At 42.6% G+C, this 22,753-nt stretch overlaps 1 protein-coding gene across 1 annotated transcript; it reads left to right on the plus strand.

The window, feature by feature from the left end:
* The first annotated feature begins 840 nt into the window (after window positions 1–840).
* inppl1b (inositol polyphosphate phosphatase-like 1b) lies at window positions 841–20,799 on the plus strand. The gene is made up of 27 exons (XM_084352456.1): window positions 841–3,308; window positions 4,806–4,869; window positions 6,962–7,100; window positions 7,816–7,936; window positions 8,378–8,518; window positions 8,647–8,734; window positions 8,842–8,919; window positions 9,234–9,371; window positions 9,504–9,618; window positions 10,237–10,337; window positions 10,426–10,528; window positions 10,606–10,802; window positions 12,020–12,137; window positions 12,264–12,360; window positions 12,718–12,856; window positions 12,942–13,041; window positions 13,812–13,900; window positions 14,888–14,969; window positions 15,423–15,512; window positions 15,604–15,717; window positions 15,801–15,889; window positions 15,970–16,057; window positions 16,832–16,984; window positions 17,382–17,454; window positions 17,597–18,386; window positions 18,474–18,589; window positions 20,009–20,799. Exons 1-27 carry the CDS (start codon window positions 3,172–3,174, stop codon window positions 20,100–20,102), a joined length of 3,654 nt encoding a protein of 1,217 aa, XP_084208582.1. The 5' UTR covers window positions 841–3,171; the 3' UTR covers window positions 20,103–20,799.
* The last annotated feature ends 1,954 nt before the right edge of the window (window positions 20,800–22,753 follow it).

A 22,753-nucleotide genomic window follows, 5' to 3' on the forward strand; every position in this document is an offset into this window, starting at 1 on the left:
GTAATCCAGCTCATTTGGTTGCATATCTCTTTTTTTAATGATGTATCTGTGAATTAACATTCCTGAACTGATCTATTAACTGTGAACTAATCACAAAAGCCATAACATCATCATTTCTTAACGGTGAGCAACAGGAATTCATGCTACAATCTGCATTAAATTACCATTTGTCATGGATTAACTAAGCATTACTTGATTTTAAGTAAGCAACCTTACTTTTACTACTGTCCTAGAACCCTTACTTCATTATGTAATAAAGGCCTGGCTTGCTGCCTGGCCTTGATTATATAATATAGACTAACATGCATTTCCACGGAGGTACTCGGCAAACTACAGCTCTGCAAGCTTCTGTCTGACTCGTTTAAATAAAACAATGCTAATTAAATTCAACATCCGATCCGACAGACAGCGCTGACAATGAAAGCGAGCAGGCGGAGCTCGCAGTGTCGGTGTCTGTCTCAGTGTCCTTTCCAATCGAACGTTTGCATAAGCAGAGCAGCATTTGGTAGAACTGGATGCAGGAGAGAGAGAAGAGACAGCTGGCTCTTTGGATGTCTTGTGGTTGGTCAGTCTCCCACTTTGGTCCATACTCGAGTATCTCAACATATTGACAGTAAACTGGATGCAGATGTTCGCGGTCCCGAGAAGGAATCCAAACATTGATGACCTTGACTTTACTTCTAGCGCCACCAGGTTGACAGTTTTGCTCTTTGGTAAAATGTCTTGACAGCTATCGGAGAGACCTCCAGTGTCCCCAGAGGATCAATCCCTCGAAGCTTCAGTGAGAATTACCTGTGAATGCTTTTTAAACTCTGACAGCCAGTGGCGACACAAACAATAACATTTTCCTTAAACTTGAAGTCATCATTTACTTGGATACTTTGCTAAGTCACAGTCACAGTTACAGTTACAGTTCTCATGGGACTGTGTTTGTGCAAACAGAGAAGTAATGCTGCGAGGATGGTTTTCTGCCTGCGAATACTCTTCTGTGTGCTGGTATAAGTATTTAGGACAGCCCAAGTTCATGCTTCCCAGAGGATTAATCCGACTGCTTTTGGTAATCTCCTGACTTTTCCCTCTAGCACCACCATATGGTTGACATTTGAGGTTTTGAGGGGAAATGTCTCATCAACTATTGGATGACTTATCATTAAATTTGGTGCACACGTTCATGTTCCCGTCAGAATGAATCGTAGTCACTTTGATGATCCCTTAAAATGTTCATTTAGTGCCACCATCAGGTCAAAATATTCATTTGTCCAATAGTATGGTTCAGCAAAACTAATAATATCACCATCAGCCTCAGCTGTACATTGTGTTTAGAGCCAGTTAGCAAAGATAACACAGTAAACTAAGCGGGGTAAACACGTTTTCACTGTCATTGTGAGCATGTCGATGTAAGTATTTAGCTGAACAATGGCATCCCGCTGTATATCCTTCAGTTATGTGATGTAGAGAGCTCAAATCAATATGAGGAAGAAGTGATTACAGATTGAGGGTTTGTATGTCATCAGATCGGGTCGGACTTGCGTTTGTTTGCTTTATGGGGGCTGCGGTCGGTGGTCGGCGCATTTCTGCTGAGTAGTGAGAGGCAGAGCAGCAAATATGGGACCGAACAGCTTCCCACAGAGTTGTACGCTCCAGCTAATGGAGAAGGAGGGAAGTAGGAGGGCTGGATAATGGGCGATGTTCTAGGAGAGCAAAAATAAGAGAGTGAAGCATGATCATAACCATATGGAGGCTGCCTTTTTTTTTTTTTGCTGAAAGGAAAGGAGTGAGCAAAGAGAGGAAGGGAAGTTAAGTGGAGGAAAAAAGAAAAAAAAAACAAAGGGTATGGACAGGAAAGAGTAAATCAGCCAGAAGATGAAAAAGTGTGAAGATTAAGATGATAAAAAAACAAGGAAGAAACTGAGGATCAGCCCACCTGTGTGTGGAAATCTGTGTTTTCTGTTTGGGAATTTGAGGAAAGAGGCTGAGGGAGGAAGAAGCCAGGGGAGGGGACAGAGAGGGAGGGAGGGAGAAAAAGGAAACAGTCTGCTGTTTTACACACTGGTGGTGAAGTTGAGCCCCTTGCAAGAATTCTCCTGGCTATGTCCGCCATCTGGAATGTCGAGTCACTTCCTCTGTCTGCCCTGGGCTCTGACGAGGGTTGTCCTCTCGCCTCTCGGCTCCCTCCCTCTGCTCTGACAGCGCTCTGAAGAAACCGCTGGAGGCCACGGCCGGTGACGGACGGGACGGCTACTGACGAGACGCACACGCCAGCAGAGAGGCATCCAGCATGAAGAGCGAGACCCCCGGAGTAGCCCGCATCCGAGCAGACACACTCTAGATGGAATCTGGGCCTGGAAGAAGCAAAGACAACTGCAGTCATCAGCTGAAGTTTTTGGAGGGTGTTCCTATTCCCTTATATGGCAACAGAGCTGGGAAATCATTTGAATTAGTCTGGTTTCTGTTGCATGCCTGTCTGGTTTTAGTGCTGACTGAGTTCCATCTGGTATGTTTCTGTCTCTGCTGTGTGCGTGCGTGTGTGGGCGCCGTGTGTGTGTGGCTTGATTTGTTTGTTTTGCCATTCTTGGTTCTTCTTTTCCTGTTGTTTGCATGTGGGGTTTTTGTTTTGGGACAAGAGGAGGGCTTGTGTTTGTGGTTAAGCTAGAGGCACCATCATTGCCTCAGGGGTGGCTGCTTCATTCAGACTGAGCAGCACCTCTCGCTGTTTTTTCCTTCACCCCCTTCCCTCCCTCGCACCGCTGTGATGGTCTGTGTTTGTTGGAGCAACACACCCACCTGGGTGCAGCGACTTGCAACCAAAGACTGACACGGGCTCTGTCTACTATCAGAAAAGTGGACTGGAGCTCGTGTTGTTGTTGGAGTGGACCCATCTCACGATCAGCTGGATGTTTCTCTCTTGTATGCAACAGGATGTGTGACCCAGAAGGAACCAACAAGGACCCAGGAAGTGCTAGCTGATACAGACAAGGTGTGCGGTTGTCTGTTTGACACTTTAATCATGAAGAAAAGGATCATGGGAAAGCTCTAAACGCTGCAGTGGAGCGCTCGACACTCTCCGGCCGCCAGCGGAGCGCCGTCTGAGCAAGTCTGACACAACAAACTTGCTTTAAGTTCATCACCTCATGTGGATTATTTTTAACATATCTCGAAGCAGTGATTGCCATGGCGACGGCAGCATGGTATCATCGTGACATCAGCCGTGTGCACGCAGAGGACTTGTTGGCACGGGCGGGGAGGGATGGCAGCTACCTAGTGAGAGATAGCGAGTCTGTGCCAGGAGCCTATGCACTGTGCCTGCTGTGAGTACACACACACACACACACGTTCACCCAGTGGACAGACAGTTTATCTTATCACAGTCACACATAATTGCCAATCTGAGGCACTTCAAACTTAAATGGTTCTCAAAGTGGGGTCCGGGGACCCTCAGGGACCCTCGAGGGGGTTCCAGGACGTCCCTAACAAAAAGGGAAATCATCTATTTTCACTATTATTCAATCCGTATGTAACATATGAGGTTAGACAGACAGAATGTGACTATTTCGATCGTAGGTTTCAGACACTTTCTGTAATAAAAAAATCGAAAAGCAAAATTCTCGTGTCAGGTGGTGGATCCTGGGGAAAAAAAGGGGGTTCCTTGGTCTAATTTGAGTCAGTTTAGGGGTCCTTGATGTGGAAAAGGTTGGGAACTACTGTCTTATATGGTACGTTCTGTACATGGCACCTGCGAGCTGGTGCTGTGAATGTATACAGCTCTTGTCAGTGAATCTGTGTCGATCCAAACTCGGAAGAAAAGAAAAATGCAAGGGAGTACGACTCCCCAGGAATCGTTTTTATAGAGGCTGTTCGATTTTATTTGAAATGTCTAATCTTATGTGTTCCACCTCCTTGAAAATATTTCATGAATGATTCACTCAGGATGTCTTGAAGCAGTGAATGCTGCCCTTTGTGAGGAGAAGCCGAAAATGGCTCTGCTTTATGTAGATCCAGATACCTAATCTTGTGAAACTTTTAGATTTTGGCCTATAAGATTGGAAACTATTCATAAACTCAACATTTCTGCAGAATGTCCCCATCTGTGAATTGATTCAGCAGCTTCACTCCCTCCCTTCACATCCATCACTTTCACCATCATCTGCCAGCTGAAGACTGGCTGCACACGGGCTGCGCCAGCCTCGCACATAGACCCTCATCAGACTGTCCTGTCCGAACACAGTCCACCTCTGCCAGTCAAACCCTGGCCCAGGACTCCCTGTTTCCCCTCTTACCCCTCTTTCTTCCCTGGGGCCCCTGAAAGAGGGCGGGAGCTCCGGCGACCGCACTACGCTGACTGCTCATCAGCCCGAGCCAGATACATTCCTGAAAGCTGAGCCCGGCCGTTCATAGTGCTCCCTCTTTCCCCTCGTTCTTTTCTCAATATGTCATCCCCTTTTTTAGTTTTATTAAATTGCTCCACACAGTTGTATGTGGTCACTGTGCTGTCACCGTTCCCCTTTGTTCATTTGACGTACAGTAGCCGACCGACACAAACTGCCATTCAGCTTTACGTACCGCCGGGAAAACCGATGGAGATGATGATCTAAGTGTCTAACTAAAAAAAGAGCCACGTCATTAGAGATTTGTAAAAACAACTGGCGCCTTGTTAAGAAAGTTACAGTGTCTTTAACGACAGCTAAACATCTGGTCCTTATTTCAGCAATACATTTCAGTACATTTTCCCTTTGAATGTTTGCTCAGAAGCGTGTCGTCTTAATTTGCAACGCTGTTTACGACGTTGTTCATTCTGGTTTCCGCAGGTTCCAGCGTCATGTTCACACCTACCGTATCCTTCCCGATGCAGACGGCCTTCTAGCAGTTCAGGTGAGCGCCCGTCGCCACGTGACACTGAGCTGACCGGGGAGGGGAAGAAGGAGAAACACAATAGATGCCTGAAACCTTGGCACAAACTGTTCACGCAGAGAGAAAAACAGAGGGATCAAACAATGGTTTGTTATTGCCTGTTCTAAGGAGAACAGGAACATGTTTGTGCTTCCTCTCTGCACGGGCTCTGCGACGACTGCAGCAGCCTTGTTGTCTGAATGGCATCTCTGCCATGTGGCCGCATGCTTGCAGCATAGGCTCAGCAGCACAGAGGAGAAATTGTTTTTATGTCTCAGAGATTCCTACTCAACCCACACACTAGGTCATTGACCAATGGGTGTGCGTATTTGTTATGTGTGTGTGTGAGGGTGTTTGTATTACACATAATGAGCCTGTTGGATGTGGCAGAGTTAAAGCCAGTGATGGTATGTGTCTGTTTTTGATACCCGGAGCAGGGGGCCATTTAGTCAGCAAATGATCTAATTATTAGGCGATAAAAATACACACAAGCACAAAGTTTGCAACACACCCACACACTGTGGGTGAGGCAAAGCGAAAGAGTGAGAGGAGTAAACATTTTCAGGGCCTAGACCGCAAATCAACTGTGGCTTTCTCAACTATGTCTGCATATTAAAGTCCAATAACCAGTTTAATAATGATTGTCTGGCAGTCCTTTTCAAGCCTTTGACTTGGGAAAAAAATCCTCTGCTTTCAAGCTCTGCTTCTATTTCAGTTGTTTTTCCACTGCCATCAGTATAAACCTCCAGTACGTATTTTCCCTCACTGGATTTCTTTTTTTTTTTCTTTTGCTCCACTAACTCACAAGTCGCATGCTTGCCTTTTTGTTTTTCCAAGATGGCCGTGGAGATATTTCGGGCCCTACTTTGTCCCTCACTGTCTCTTATTCCTCATCATTTCTTTTTAATTGCTTTTCAAGAGATCCTTGTGGTACAAAAAAATACTATTTGAAGACTTCCTGGCAAAATGGACGCGTAGCTCGAGCCAAAAACGGGCTCTTTCACCGCAAAATAAAAGCAAAAGCCTAAAAAGGAGGGTACAGGAAAAGAGCCTGGTCGGTATTGTGGTCTAATGTGTGTCGTGGTTATTTTGTGCATGGGACTGGTAGCATTGTGTGTGTATGTACAACACCTGTGCACAGCATGTGTGTTTTTTTAAGCTTCATTTTTGCCTGCACTGCTTTGAGTGCCACTGAAGTGTAGCTGTGCAGGTTTCTGTGGAAAGTTTAAGAGTAGACGTTCCTTTTCTTGTGGCTTAAATGTGTTAACGTATGCATGTAAAAACATCCTTTTTTTCCTTTTCTTGGGTGGGTGGGCTTCTTAGACTAACTGGGAATGTTAAACTACAGTCAACTGCTGCCAGGAAGTAGCTGTCTATGATGTCACTTTCCTTTCTAAATCCCCCCTAGGGACGCATTTTATCACAGCAAATCATCTGTGTGCGTCTTTTTTTCTTCATGCAAATAAGCGCTTCTGTTTTGTTCTGCCGAGTAACATGTCGAAAGGAGGCGGTGAGGGGTGAGGGGTGAGAGGTGGGGGGGATGGGAGCGCTGCGCTGAAACATCCACAAACAACCACATAAAGTACACAAGTCAGGACTGGGTCGTTATTTCACTTTATGTTCAATTTAATGCATGCAATAAAAGATTTAGACATTGAATTGTAGCACAGGAGGTCTTTCCAGGGCTTTCTCAAAGATCTTTTGTGAAAGAGCTTTATCATCTCGGTTTTGTAAAGCAGGTTAAGAATGAACAAGGCAGTGAAGTTGCATTTAAATGGAACTTGGTGAGGCCTTGGCTCTGTAGGCCACAACCTCTCTGCTTTGTATTCACTTTGTATTACTCAAAGCAAGGATGTCAAAATGGAAAAAAAGAGCTTAATTGATTTGAGCTTATGTTTTCTTAAACAAAATGTGTTCCTGAATGCAACATTAGCGTGTTACACGTCTTATTATCTACATTTAATTACAGTTTCTTTCATCTCTCCAGTTTATGTGTGCAGCAATAACAGACTATCGGACTATTTAAACAGCATATATACTGAATGACCGCTATCGTGTGTTTGTGTCTCGCCAGACGACACAGGGCGTGCAGGTGAACTGCTTCCGGACACTCGAGGACCTGGTGTTGGGGTACCAGCATCCCCACAAGGGCCTGGTCACTCCTCTGCTCTTCGCTGTTCCCCGTGATACGGACACTGGGGATGAGAGCTCAGGTGGGCCCTCTAGCTGTTAGATGCATCTACATATACGACACACTACATTGTGCATTTGTGCAGTGATGGAAGGAAGTATTGAGATTTATTGCTGAAATAAAAGTACAAATACCACACTGTGAAAATACTCCATTACAAGTAAAAGTCTTAAATTCAACTAACTTACTTGCTTATGTAAAAGTATGTGAGTATTATCAGTAAAATGTACTTAAAGTATAAAAGAAAAAGTGCTCATTCTGAGGTAAAATGCTTATTTAATTATCATATTGGATGTTTTTGGATTAATATCACAGCTGCTTTAACGTGCGTGTTGTGTTTAACTGCTGTAGATGTTTAAGGTTAAGCTCATTTTAACTTCTTTATATACTGTTGGGTAGTTTTATCTGCAGCACTGCATCATAAGTCTGTAAGATCATCATTTGTTTGTGAGAACTACGCATCTCTAGAAAGTCAGTTTTTCATGAGCTCAGAAAAAACAGCCCTGTTTTCAGCTTTGTGATGAAGCATTTTCAGCTAATCCAAGAGGGTTTTTAGGAAGCAGGGGAATTTGTTTAACCCAGTCAGAAAACACTTAATTCAATTTCACCGGACAGGGGAGGTATCAAATAAATGTAGTGGAGTAAAAAGTACAGTATTTCCCTCGGTCAGTCAGCCCTTTGTCGCTGCAATATTCATGACTTATTATTAATGATATGTTTGTTGAATATGTGCACAGATGATGAGAAGCCGCCTCCAGTTCCAGCCTCTGTCAACACGGTGCCTTTCACAGGAGCACCAGCAAAACCAGCCCCTCATGCTGTATTCCTGGATAAGTTGCAGGAGCTGAACACATCCAGGTTCGATTATCTGTTTTAAATGCTAAATACTCTCTTTCAAGGATGTTCCTAACATCTGTGCTGTGCATGTGTAGCTTTTCTTTTTCTTTCTTTCTTTCCTGTGTGACAGTATTCGATAGATTTATAGGCGCGAACCTCTTATTGATTTGTAGTGATAGCCATCTGTAATGCTCTCTGCTAATCTCTGCCGCTGATCACTATCCTATTTAAATATGCACCTGTTTGCAATCGAGCATAGAGAAAGCCGCATGTGAAACACTGTTTGCTCTTTGAACTTCTTTACTTTTGGCCTATTAATAAACGGTGTTGCCATCTGCTGTTAGCAGAACTGCTGCTCTTGTTCTGCTTTATTTCTCAGCTGTCAACAAACCTTAGTTACCTCCAGAGAGGAGAAAAATGCACAGTTTATGACATATAAATATATTTTTATCCCGTTTGCAGCACTGCGGGTGAGGTGATCGGTCTACTCAATGACTACCTCTTCAGTGAGCTCCCTCTCGACATTGAGAACGTGCATAAAGGGGCAACAACTCTTTGTCACCTCAAGCGTACTCTGGGTACTGCCTGCCAAGGCCTGAACAGGTCAGTGTGTTTTTATTGTTAGCGATGAACCGAAAACTAGGAGCAACTTTATACTGCATTATCAGAGCATATTGTGTAAACTGATTAATGCTCATTAATGAAAAGTTGTGTATTGATGTGATCTACAGTGAGATCGATCTGACCCTCTCAAGTCTGGAAACCCTGGCCAAGGTCTTCGACCATCCCAGCTGCTCTTTAACAAACACCAAGGCTCAGGTACAATAAAAAAACATGCAGTATGATGTGGTAACGCAGTACTGAGGAGGACAGAGCTGCATGTGAATTAACTCGTTGCACCTTTTGTCTGGTATGTTTCAATCAAGGGCCCAGAGATGGAGATTGACAGCCTGTTGTGTAAGATTTCAGCTTTGGTCAGCCTCCTTTCTTCATTGGAGAAAAAGGTTTGCGTACGCACACAGTTATCTATTCGTGACTTAATAATAATGATAAAGCAGTGATTTCTAGCTTCATGATTACTTACAGGTCATAGAGTCAGTGTTGTGTTAAAGATTAAAGCTCAGGAGAGAGTTATCATTCTTGAACAAACAACTTGACAGCACTTGTTGTCACTTATTCTGTTGTTATGCTTCTACATTACTAACAGGACAAAAATAAATCTCACAGTTCTCGCAGTCAGTACTCAAACACACCAGTCTTTATTGTGAAGGACGACACTGTTATATTGTAACACTGCAATAATTATCTGCTCATAAAGGTATTAAAAGCGTTACAAGATGCGGTGACCAACCACAATCTGGCAGTGCAGCCTAACCCGCCCCCTCCTGAACCGACACCCTCCAGCGTAACACCTGTAAAGAACCACGACAGACAGCTGCCGGTCCACTCCTTCCAGGTAAAATGCACTAAATAACATCTGTAAAAGGTCCGTTGTTCGGTTATTTGTTTAAAGATATGATACAAAATAAGACAAATCATACATCTGATCTGTTTCTATGTAAAGAGTTGTTTTGCTTTGTGTCTCCAGGTGAAGATGGTGAGGTACGGCAGGCAGACTGTTTCTGTGGATGTGGACACGGGAGTGCTGCTCTTCGACAGGAAGGCTGGTTCGTTTGGTATAGAGAGGGTCTCACATGACAGAAGTAAGACAATATATACTTACATTTACAATTGTAACATTGTAACATCGCTCTTGCTCGCAAAGAGATTTTATAACTGTCCAGTGATGCAATGTAACATTTCCTGAAGTACAGTTTTGAGGTACTTGTACTTACTTGAGTATTTTCATTCTCTGTTACTTTATACTCGCACTCTTTCTACATTTTGGAGGCAAATATTGTACTTTTCACTCCACTACTTTAGTTACTAGTTACTTTGCAGATTGCAGCTGCATCAGAACCAAAGCAACACATTTTGATTCATTTATTTTACCAGCAATCAAATTTTAAAAAAACACTGACTCCATTTATCATAAAAATGCTGAATATGGGATCCAATAATCAGCCAGCAGGATATACAGTATATTCATACATTCATAATTTTGATACTCAATACTCAGTACAATTATTGCCAGAAAATTACTTTTGATTCTTAATATCAAATACTTTAAGACTTTTACTCATTTACTGTTTGTTTGGCTGACTTTCACTTTTACCAAACTAATATTTTAACACAGTTTCTTTACTTTTACTCATGCATGACATTTGGATATGTGTTTTACAACACTGTAACTGTCTGCTGGCATGTTTCCTGTATATCAGTCCTTCAGATTGTCAAGTTCCAGAGCAGTCCCGCCAAGGTATGCCTGGTTGTTGACAGCCACCACAGCACACCGCGGGAGATGACGTTTGAGAGTGCACGGGTAAGAAGGCAAGATGATGTATTTTATTATAAACTGGAATCCACTGTTTTCTTTCCCATTATTCACCGAGTGACTCTGTGTCTTTCAGAAACGTGATGCCTTCTGCCAACTCCTCCAGCTGATGAAAACCAGGCACTCTCAGCTGAGCGAACCTGACGTGGTCTCTGTATTCGTTGGCACCTGGAATATGGGTAACCGTAACTTTGTCTCTTGTGCTGAATTAGATTTTTTTTGTATTATTATTAAGTGTGTTGTTTTGTGTGCACAGGTGGTTCCCCTCCTCCTCGCAGCCTGCAGACGTGGGTGACCTGCTGCGGTTTGGGACACACCCCTGATGAGTCGACCGCCTTGCTCCCTCATGACATCTACGCTCTGGGCACTCAGGAAAACCCTCAGGGGGAGAGAGAGTGGACAGAACATATCAAAGCAACCCTTCGCAGCTACACGCACATTGACTTCAAACAGGTAATTCTCCTTTTTAGGCTTTTTCATAAGTCAGCTGATTATTTTTGTCTAAATAACATGAACTGTACATAAGAAGAAAGAGTGACAAGATTGCTAAATCGGTGGAGTGAAGCAGTTGTTTTCTGGTGGGATAACATTGTACATTTTATTTCAAGATCAGATATGAGTGAAGCCATTCCCACTCAGTATCTGCTTTGATTAGAAACATTTCTCCAAACCAAGATGCATATTGTTAAAACAACTAATGCAGATACTTAACTCTTAAAATATATATATATATAATTATACGTTTTCATTGTTCACCATTGTCTGTTAGGTAGTTTGTTGGTTGTTTGGTTGGTTCCTCGGCAGGATTACACAAAAACTACAGGAAATAATTACTGTTCATACTCTCACAGCATTCACACACCTGTCTTAACAGATTCACAATTTTTCAAACAAACGACAACCTTTGAAGAATCTTATACTACATAATCTAATATTAGTGTTCTTCTATTTTTCACAAAATAAGAAACTATGTACATTATATTGCCCCTCGCTTGGCAAAAATGTAAAAGGTAGATCAGAAATAGAGTCACAAGATCAGTTGTTTGTGGTTGCAAGACAAGTTTTGTATTTGACGGACTAGCTGAGTGTCAATTAAAGATATTTAAATAAAAAACTACATAAAGCACGAATCATATTGCTGCAAGTGTACTTTGTAACCGTAGGGTCAACCTTGGCATTTTGGTCTCACTACACTTGTATTTTAACATCATTGTAAAACCGTGATTCATCCATTTTATAGCACTGTGTGTGTGTGAATAGATGAAAAACTCTTTCTTCGTCGTTTCAAAGGGCGTTCAGCCTCGTGTACGACGCTGAACAAAACACAAATGTAAAGTGTGAGGGAACTCACATTTTTTGGTTGCAGGAAAATGTTTCAGCATCATCACAGATTATAAGAAAGGTCTGTGAGAGTTTCTGATAGTTTGTAATCAACACGCTTGTGGAAATGCATCTAAAAATATCACCTTAATGATAGACTAACGTTTTGATATATTTGTTTTTATAAATATGTGATCTGAAATGACAACGACGCTTTATCTCGCTGTAAAAGTGCCTCTGTTACTTTATAGAAATGGGTCAAATCAATCAGGAAATCTGTGATTATGTGTTCTTTGCCTGGTTGAAAACTGTTTTTGTCATCTACTGTAAAGTGAGGTGTCGTCCTGTAGGTGGCAGTACAGTCCCTCTGGAACATGAGGCTGGCTGTGTTTGTGAAGCCGGAGCACGAGAGTCGCATCAGCCATGTGAACACAGCCAGTGTGAGGACCGGCCTGGGGAACACTTTGGGTAAGCTGCCCTGCAGGATCTCATCAAGTCGTGGCTGACAGCCAGAAATATAAGTGCATGGACAACAAGTGAAATGTGTTTTTAATAATCTGGAGGTGTAAGGGTTGAGCATCTCTGTTGTTTCAGGTAACAAGGGGGCTGTTGGTGTCTCATTCCTCTTCAGTGGTACATCTTTTGGGTTTGTTAACTGCCACCTGACCTCTGGAAGTGAGAAAGTCCTGAGGTATAGTGTGTGTATAAGTGCATGCGTGCTCCTTTTTCATTGCCACACAGTATTAAAATTAATTATTAATTAAATTAAAGGTTTATTTAACAGGGACGAAGTAGGGACGGCATTGTTACATCAAAATAAAATGCTACTGATGCGATGTAAATGGGACTTCGAGCCGCCCTTGTCCTTGGTTCAGTCTGAATAAAAACAACACAACACTCTCATGAATGACTCATGAGTACTGACAATAAAACAAGACATAGACAAACAGCCACTCGAAACAGTGATTGTAACAACAATGAACGAAAACAACAATGAAGAACAGAAAAAAATAGCTTTATTGTCTCTTGTAATTCACATCATGTTCAGGAGGAACCAGAACTTTGTGGACATCCTCCGACTGCTCTCTCTGGGTGAAAAGCAGCTCGGTGCCTTCGACATCAGCCTACGCTTCACCCACCTCTTCTGGTGTGGAGACCTCAATTATAGACTTGACTTGGACGTGCAGGTCAGACCATACATTTAATGTTAATTAAATAATAGTCAATTAAGAAGTCCAGGACGTTGACGTTACTGCTTCTTCCTGACTCCAGGACATCCTGAAACATGTGTCTAAGAGGGAGTTTGAGGAGCTCATGTGTGCAGACCAGCTGACCCGAGAGAGACACAAGAGGAAGGCCTTTCTCAATTTCAGTGAGTTTCAGTTTGCTGTTGGCCTTTGTTCTATATTGAAAAGCTATAAATGTCAGATGGTCATTGTAAAAGCACTTCGATGCCAGTTTGTACGGAAGCCCAGTGAGACAAAAAATCCTGATGATCCATTTTCTAAGTCTGTTGTATGATTTTCTCTCCTGTTTTTATGACTTAACAACACATTGACAAAAAGCTTCTGCCAGGGTAATCTTTCAAACTTCTTTTTTTATTTTTCAATAGGAGGGAACTTTTTTTTTCAACAAAAACAAGTTTTTCCAGGATCATTTATTTTTTTTCATATGCGAAAAAGCGTTTGTTGTTGCAATACTCGTTTCCACGACAAAACCACAGCATTATTATGGATCCCACTGCTTTTCTTGACCTGACCTACTCTCTCTGATTGGCTTACCCAACGAAGGCAATCAATTAGACCTGGAGGGATCATGCCAAGAAAATCAGTGGGATCCATACTAACGTGAGGTGCACTTCACCCTCTTTTGGCCGAAACAAGTATTACAATAACAAACTTTTTTTTTTTTCACCTGCCCACCTGTTTTCCACGAATTTCCAGGAGTTTAAAAAATGTTATATGGCTTTTTTTCATCTTTTCTTTATTCTTAAACACAGAAGAGAACTTGCCTCTCATGGTTACCATATTTTTTTACAAAATAAATGATAATTATGAATGAATACAGAAGAATTCATCATGATTTGACTCTATATTTTTGCGTACCTCACTCTGTGCTCTTTCTCTGTTTGTCGTGGTTAAGAGGAAGAGAAGATTGCATTTCCACCCACCTATCGGTATGAACGGGGCTCCAGGGACTGCTACCTATGGCAAAAGTACAAGACTTCAGGAGTGAGTCATTTATGTTGCACAAAAGCGCCTCAGAAAAACAGGATGATGTGTCGGTAAAACATTCTTTCATGTGCCGGACAAAGGATGCATGGCCACAATTAAAACAATATCTGCCCCTCTGAGTAGCTGCCAAAAAATGTCCGGAGGTTTACAGCCGTACTAGAGGTTCTCAGGGACGCAGTGCCAGCATGTTGGTTGGTCCGACAATTTGATCCAGACTGAAATCTCCAAAAACTAGAGGATGGATTGCCACAGAATTTGGTCCAGACATGCATGTTTTCAGGACAGTGTATACTAAAGAGGACTTGGAGATGTTAAGTACAGCCTTAGAGAATCAATATTGCAGCTGTAAACTCACATGAAGTTTCCTCTTTGACCTCATTTGTGTTTTAATCATTACTCTGAATGACATTTTACAATGCAATGACTTTATTTTTAAATATGTAAGGCACCATACCATATTAAACCCAGTAAAACCCAGCACTTAAGATATGAACAAGATAATAATAACAAAGAAGTAAGTAAAGAAGAAGTAAGATGAGGAAAGGAGTTTGCCTCCTCAGCAGCGAGTTCCCTGGGACATATAACCAAGGTAATTGACATATAAAGGAAGAAAAAAGGATAAAAAAGACACAAACAGCAACATCATAAATAAAACCAATCATATTTTCAGCCTGTAGATTTATTGTATTTTAGACCAGCAATGTGAAACAACAAAGACCCCAGAGTCATTCTAAATATACAGTTAAGATATTTTTATGTGCAACTAAATCCCATTTAAAGGGCCTGTAATTGGCTTTGACAGCTGCTGCCATGACTGCTAAAAATAGGAGGTAAAGAATTAACCCACAGTCTAAAAAGGGAACGCCCGGCATAACAGGAATGAGGCCCCCTTCATTACATACAGTTTGCATATGTGGCAAGTTCATTTGAGGACAAAGAAACATGTAATGTGTTCTTGATTTGTACCTAAATCTGTCTCGACAGGTGCGAGTCAATGTCCCATCGTGGTGTGACAGGATTCTGTGGAAGTCCTACCCAGAGACACACGTCGTTTGCACTGCATATGGTAAGCTTTAAGTAGAAGTTAGATACAGCATAAACAAACCGTAAAAAAAAGGGGGGGATGCTTAGGCCACAGGATTTTGATGCAGCATTCTCAAATTAGATATCTGAAGTAGTTTTTTTCATCTGTACCGCTTTAAAATGAGAGCAGCCCTCAAAACGAATAACGGTCAACCCCTACATCCTGGTCTGTGGTCCATAAAGAAACAGAGTCATTTCCTCTCAGCCCGAGCTTCTGTTTCTGACTAACCCCAGACACAAAACATAACTAACTCGGCAGCACCAAAGCTGCTTTTTGTCTGCTAAATCACTCTTTTTTCACGTCTTGCGAAATACGGCTGACAGCTCATCTGCCTCACAGTGCTGCGAGATCATTTTAGCCCCAGCACATGTGAGATGTTTAGTCTTATCATTGCAATTATAATAATAAAGTGAAATGGTGGATTTGTCTCTCCAGGTTGCACAGATGACATCTTCACAAGCGATCACTCGCCTGTTTTTGCCACCTTCGATGTGGGAGTGACGTCACAGTACAGCTCCAAAACAGGTGCCGTCATTGTTGTGGACACAAACAGACAGAATATGACTGAATCCCGTCATCGAGTGAACAGTATTGTTATGTGTTTTTACTGGCACAGATCTAAATTCAAGCATGGAGAAGGCCTGGATAGAGCTTGAAGGCATCGAGGCCATTGTGAAGACTGCAAGCAAGGCAAAGTTCTTCATTGAATTCCACTCGTCATGCCTTGAAGGTATGACATCACCTCAGAAAGACATTTTATACAAAGTATTACGCAGCACAGCGGCTAAAATGCATTCACGTCTTTCTTGGCAGAGACACGGCGCTCGAGTGAGAATGACTCACAGAGCTGTGACGTCCCCGGCTTTCTCAAACTGGGCTGGTCTTTCAAACAACTGCCGAAGGTTAGAGGCTGAAGTGGCTGAAATTATTGTTTGTGTCCGAAGTCAAGTTGTTAACTCGTCATTTGTTTTTTCTGTCACAGCTTCTTCCAATCATGTCTGACATGGAGTTTCTTCAGGATCAGCACCTGCTGCTGTCTGTCAAGTCATGTGATGGGTTTGAGTCATATGGTGGGTCACAGTGCAAATTAAGTTTGTCTAATTAACTCCATTCCTGACATCCTCCTCAGCTGGTTACTTTGCTAATGTGCGCACTTAAAGCAACATTAGGTGACTTTTTTCAACTTAAGATAACAACTTCAAAATCATTTTCATGGCACAGTGTGTTGTAACAGGGTGAATGGTGTCTCTGTCTCAGCCACTCCACCCCCCATCACTTGTTTCTGCACTATGTAGCTTCAGTGAGAGGGTCGGATCACAGCGTCACATACATGTTTACTTCAACACATAACATTGTTATGACGTAATGACTTTTGTCTGTAGTTGGCACACCACATGCCAATTGCTTTAACTTTAACCCTCTCAGTTGGCTACTTTACGAATGTGTGCCCTTAAAGTGACAGTTTACCCCCAAAATGACATGATCTCTTTACATTTTTCCACAAGTGCTCTGTACTTATCCAGATGGTTTTATTTTATTTTTTGATACGGTTTGCAGATTTCAGCTTGAGCTCAAGCTCCAAAAGTCTGCATCCAAATCCAAGAGCTGGGCAGCACCATCTTTGGAAATGACACGGCTATTTGTGAGCAGTTTCATTGTGGAAAAACGTAGTTTAAAGCCTTTTGTGGCTCCAGAAGCAGCTCTATGTAACCTAATAAATCGCCTCCATTAATGTCACTCAGTGGCTAAGTTGCATTGAGGGTAATGTAGGCACCAGGTTTTGAAAGGTAGTCCACTGATCTGATAGCACTCCAATAACACTGTTGGACTAATCTCTTTTATAGGTGAGTGCTGTGTGGCTCTGCGTTCACTCAATGGTGCGTCGGAGCAGTTTGAGACATTTCTGAGTCACCGAGGTGAAGAGATGGGCTCCATCAGAGGACGGGTCAGGATCCATGTGCCCAAAGACAGGCGAGGAACGCGAGAGAAAGTCTACGGTGGGTCAGCCGGAAGTGGTCCTTTCTTCCCCTCTGTCTTGCTTGCACTATCACTTCCCGCTAAACTTTCATCTCCGTTCCTTGACTCTCCTGCCAGTCTCACATTGCTTCCTCTATTTGGTTCCTCAATGATCCCTGGCTTGGCTTTACACTTGCTGGTATCTATCGTCCGCTTCCTCTTTTGGCTGCTGATTGACTGACCAGATGCATCCTGAGACACTGAAAAAGGACAGATGGGTATTGTGTCACAAGGTCAGGCACTTCAACAACACACATAAACACAACTATGCTGTGTGGTTGCAAAGTGGCACAACCTTTGGCCTTCACAGACTGCACAGACTTTGAGGAAGTCTCGCTTATTACGAAACGCTTAATTATTTTGCTCTGCTTTTTTCAGAGTGGTTCCATTTTGAGAAAGATCCCGGGAGGGGGCACATGTCTCCTGCACCTACACGGGTCCAAATAAACAGGTGAGGACTTCTCCAGTAGAGCCCAACCGATACTTGATTATTAGGGCCGGTGCCGATACCAAATTAGGAAGTGAAAAGTTTTATAAAAGAACTGAGAACTAATTCAATGTGGGAAAGTTCACGACTTGTATGTGCATTGCAGGTCGTCTGCAGCTCCTCCAAAACTAACTCCAAGCAGCTACACCAATCCCGCCTACTTCATCTTTGAAGGCGTGTCAGTGGCGCGCAGGGTGGAGGAGGCTCTGCCCCAGCGAAGGGACCCTCAAGTGATCTGGTCTGGAAATGAGGCCTTGCAGCTCCCAAAGATCTCAGGACGTCAGGGCTTCGACAGAAGACCCTGTCGCAGGTCAGACTTTACAGAGATTGAAATTCCAGCTGTCTTGCCCCAGTACACTCCAACCAATGACCTTCCTACACCCCAAACCAACTCCTCTTATCAGCTCTTCCCAGCCAAAAACCCCCCTCCCATACCTCAACCATCAAGTAACGCCACGTCACAGTACCAGGAACAGCCTTCGCAACCCAAAGACAAATACCGAGGTAAAAATATTGTTCAAGACTCCATACTGCCTGAGAAGAACCTGAGAAACTTGTACATGAATCACTCGGCAATCATCAGGGAAAAGGCCAGAAGGGATCAGCTTCTCCCAGAAAGGACCAATCCTGTCCGGCAAACCAAGGCCCCGTCTGCCTTCCCCTACATCCCCACTCACATAGCACAATGTCAGGTGTCCGTCCCCTGGATCGTGGATCAGCAGCCTCCTGGACCTACTGGAGACAACTCCCTCACTGCTCTGCAAATCGCCAAGTCCCTCAGCGAAGTTGATTTCTTCCCTACAGAGCAGAGAGGCCCATCCATACCCAATCACAGGCCAGGTTATAGGAACGGCCCTTCCATGCATGGAGACAGAGGCTACAGCTGGGAGAAAGAGGTAGGACAATGCTCTCAAAGACAGTTATTAAACAACGTGACTCCAAGTTCTTTGTAAAATAAACAGGTCTTCTTTATCTCAATGCAGGTGTCTGTCCTCCAAGGTGCACCCGAGACCGTACGGGAGCTTCTTAGTGCTCTGGGTCTTCAGAAATACACCCTGGGACTCAGCCTTAATGGCTGGGATGACCTGGATTACTTCAGGTAAAATGACTGTAGATAACATGTTCCACAAGCTGTACTTAGGTTGGCTCATCACAGCATTTCATAGAGCAGACCTATTTAACTACTATTTTAGAAGTGCCGAGGAGCCAGATATTTACGTTCCCTAAGTCTGACCTGTAAAGTTAAATGTGATAAAAACAATACACTTTTTTCTGCTTTGTTTTATTTAGTTTTCACCATCAGAAAGAAACATTATATGTACAAAAGTACGGGGAAAAAACACAGCGTACCTTTTTAATCGAGAAGTAGGTTGTCGGTTCGATTCTCATACAGCCTGGTTTAAACCCTTTTAATGAAAAAAATGAAAAAAATGTGTATATTTTTACTCTGCAGCAGACATAACTAATGAATGGGCTAATAGCCAATTAATTAAATGATCATAGGGCCAAAATTAGGTTATTAAAGGGCCATATTCAGCCCACGGGGTACCAGTTCAATAGGTCTGTCATAGACAGACAAATAATCACAGAAAAAATGTCTTTGTAGTTACAAGAGCCAGAAAATTAACCCAAGCTAGAAGATATAAAATACCCAGATATAAAAAAAATGACATTTTGTATGGTCCTTTAGTGCAACACGTGATTGGCCCATTACTCCAACACATCTGGAGACCTTGAAGTTGAGTGCAGTGTATTTAATGGAGCTCAGCAAGGAGTTGGTGGTGGCATTTTAAGCAACTGAATGCTTCCATTCACATGACAAAATGAAGTTAATCAAATGAAGTATTCTATTGGTGTCTGTACCTTTAAGGGTGCTGGTTTTGTAATTTAATATTTTTAACAATATCAGCCCCAGTCACATCAGTACAGTTTGAGTTTTCTTGGAGCCAACCTCTAGAAGCCATTTAAAGCAACTGCAACTAAGGGCTTTTGTGCATCGACATCATCACTGAGACATCATTTTATTAGTTTAACTCCACTTTTAGTGTTGGATAAGTGTGCTAGGTACCTCGACAGAAGGATAATGACAAAACAGGAAGGCTGGAGTAGGTCTATTGGCAGCGTCCACAACTTTTGATAATGAAAATGCAAATATAACCGTTCTTATATCTAACAAACTGAACTAAACTGGACTCCTGGGTGGGAACGTGGCTTTTCATTAAAGCTGGCACCACCAAAACCAGTGTCCGCTACGACCTCGTCTTTGACCTCTGCTTTCACAAAATTAAAACACCAGAATCCACAGAGCAGAATAAAAAATACAGCACATGTGACATGAGTAACTGGAAACATTGATGAGTAACCCAAATCAATTGATGGAGTCATATCGTATTCCAGTCTTGATGTTTGCCTCTGTGTTCAGAAGAGAGCTGCAATAATCACTGAGGCACCGATGCCGAAATGAATCCAGTCTTGGTGTGTCGAGATAAAAATGTTGTGCCATTTCTGCTCCCCACAGTGGTATCACTGAGGAGGATCTACGCGCTGCAGGAGTGACGAACCCTTCACACCGACGCAGGATCCTCGAGAACCTGCCCAGGAACTGGAACTGACGCACGGAGACGAAACATGTTAATGGTACGAAGAACTGGAACAAGCATTAGATCCGAGACCTGGAAGGAGGACAGATTGATCGGAGATCATCACATCAGCTGGACTTTGCCACGGCCCCCGCCATCTTTTCATTTACTCGATCAATGCTGTAACAATACGTGTCTGTGTCAACACAGCGAATGGAACATGACGCAGGAAGTACTCGTTGCAGGCTCTGCTTTACTCATCTATCCATTTTGAAGGATAATGAAAAGCTCGGCGATAAGGATGGACGACCTCCTGTATGTCCAGCGACTGACACTTGTACAAATACAGATTAAAGCATTAAGGTGTCATTGATTTTGTTTAAGATGAATTTTTAATGACTATAAAAATATAGTCCTTCAATTTCCAGTGTTCATTGAGGCTAGTGTTTACCATTCACCTTCATCCCCTGTACTGTGTGCTTTCCATTACTGAGCCTGCATCTGAGCATGTAAAAGCCCTCTATTAAACCTATGGAGCATAAAATCCATAGCTGTACATATCTACAGGAAAACTGTCTGTAAAGTTGGGATAGAAGGACCTGCCGTATCTCATTTTGTTTACTGTCTCATACTGTTGCTATCATGTCACTTAATCAGTACCTGTGTCCACTGTGCGTGTTTTATGCAACCTTTGTAAAAGTAAAGTGCATAAAGCAACTCTTGACCGTCACCAAGCAATCACAAGTGTTATTTCATGCTGTCACGCAGCGGCAGCGGTGGAAACATCCCGTCAGCACACATCATCACATGTAAGGGTAGTTCTGATATTCTCTAGTTTTAACTATTATATTTTTGTATGATATTTATTTATATATTATCTATCATATATCATTTTCAACATGTTAGTTTTGGATAAAACACCAAAGTCCCACATTAACAAACAAATAACTGAGGCAGCAGTGCACCAAAATCTCCTGTGTTATTCGAGGTTAAATTTCTGTTTTTGTCAATGGAGTTTGGTGGCCTTTAAGAGAACGTTATAACAGCTGTTTGTGGTTGAAGGAAAAGCTATTTTTACTCTTTAACCAAAGAGTTATCTCTGTAGGGATGCGTGCCATTCAGTTGTCAGACACTTGTAATATTATTTTGAGCTCTTCAGTGGAAAAACAAGCATATACAGGATGGTGAAGTCGCCTCCAAGGATTAAGCTGCAGCCATTGCAGCCCATTTCACAGCTGTCCGCTGAGGTGATCTACCGGACCAGTTCCAGATGTCCGCTGAGGTGATCTACCGGACCAGTTCCAGATATGTAAAGATAGACCACAGGTTTAAAAACATCTGAATTACAGTCATTAAAGTACCAACACACTGTGTATTACCCAGCTAGGTTTAATCGAGCATCGTAGTCTTCGTTTTCATCAAGTGTCTGATAAGCAGCCAAGTTGACTGTGTGTGTGTGTGTGTGTGTGTTGGCTCTAGAGACACCTACTGTTGCAGGAACTAACACGGAAGCAGTTTTGAGTATTTTGCCAAGTCTTTATACGTCTGACATTTGTCAGCGCGATAACATCATACAGTCATTAAACGTTGCAGATGTGTAGTTGCGATAAAAAATGAAGACTTAGTTCAGAGATGGGTGTTTTCCAAGCAAGGGTGCCAGAATTAGGGAGGGAGGAAGTAGGAATGGGCACATTGGCCCTCCCCTATTTACGACCCTGAAGACCAATTCCAGTCATTCCCATCCACTCTTGTGCAGCTGGTATTGTAGTCTCTCTGTCTGGGGGCAGATGTTGTCGGTGCATTAGCACCACAATCATGCAAGATGAAGAATATCAACACGTTTCCTTGGGAGTTCACTGGGGAGGGCTTGGGTAACAGTTACGGGTGATACTTGGCGTGTGTACCACCAGCATCATGATAAGCACCAGCGGCACTTTCAAGGCTTTAGTGGGTTAAGCAATAATGTCAGTAAGTATTCACTTGATAAAGTTGGCAACCAACATCTTCATGAATGAATCACACATCGCACCAATCACTCTAAGAAAGAGGATTGGTGGCCTGTTACCATTGGAAAACGTAGGTTTGGTTTATGTGACTGGACTCGTTGGACTAAATTGGAAAGATGAGATCAAAATGAAGGCTGAGTTGGAAGATAGACACTAGTAGCCCTAAAAAGAGATTATGAATTAGCAGAATATCTCTCTACTGTCAGCGATAGAAAGCAGAGACAGATCCTCACCAAGTCCAGGCTCAGTGACCACAAACTGACAATCGAAACAGGAAGACACAAAAAATCATGGCAACCAAAAGAAAACAGAACATGTGGTCACTGCTCGACAGGTGAGGTTGAGACAGAGAAACACTTTCTCCTACAATGTTAAGCATTTAATGAAACCAGGAACATTTATTTTAATAAATTCAATTCGGTAATCTCAGATTTCAAAGAGATGAACGACGTATCAAAATTAAAAATACTCCTGGGAGAGGGAGATAGGGCATATGTTGCTGCCCAATATGTGTCAACATGCCACAACCTGAGGGACAGTGAATGACCGACACACACACACACACACACACACACACACACACACACACACACACACACTGTATATACTGTATATATAATCTATATAAATCAATCTTGGTGTTGTGTTGGTGTTGTTATTTGTTATGTTATGTTCGAA

The sequence above is a fragment of the Pagrus pagrus genome (assembly GCF_965226575.1).
Source record: "Pagrus pagrus genome assembly, chromosome: 5".
Taxonomy (NCBI): Eukaryota; Metazoa; Chordata; class Actinopteri; order Spariformes; family Sparidae; genus Pagrus; species Pagrus pagrus.

What these genes read in the sequence shown, in the direction of transcription:
- inppl1b (XM_084352456.1), top strand. Translation starts at nt 3,172, where the DNA reads ATGGCGACGGCAGCATGGTATCATCGTGACATCAGCCGTGTGCACGCA. An exon ending in TTTCTTCATTGGAGAAAAAG is followed by an intron (nt 8,920 to 9,233) that starts GTTTGCGTACGC and finishes CTGCTCATAAAG; the next exon opens with GTATTAAAAGCGTTACAAGA. An exon ending in ACAGTACAGCTCCAAAACAG is followed by an intron (nt 15,513 to 15,603) that starts GTGCCGTCATTG and finishes TTACTGGCACAG; the next exon opens with ATCTAAATTCAAGCATGGAG.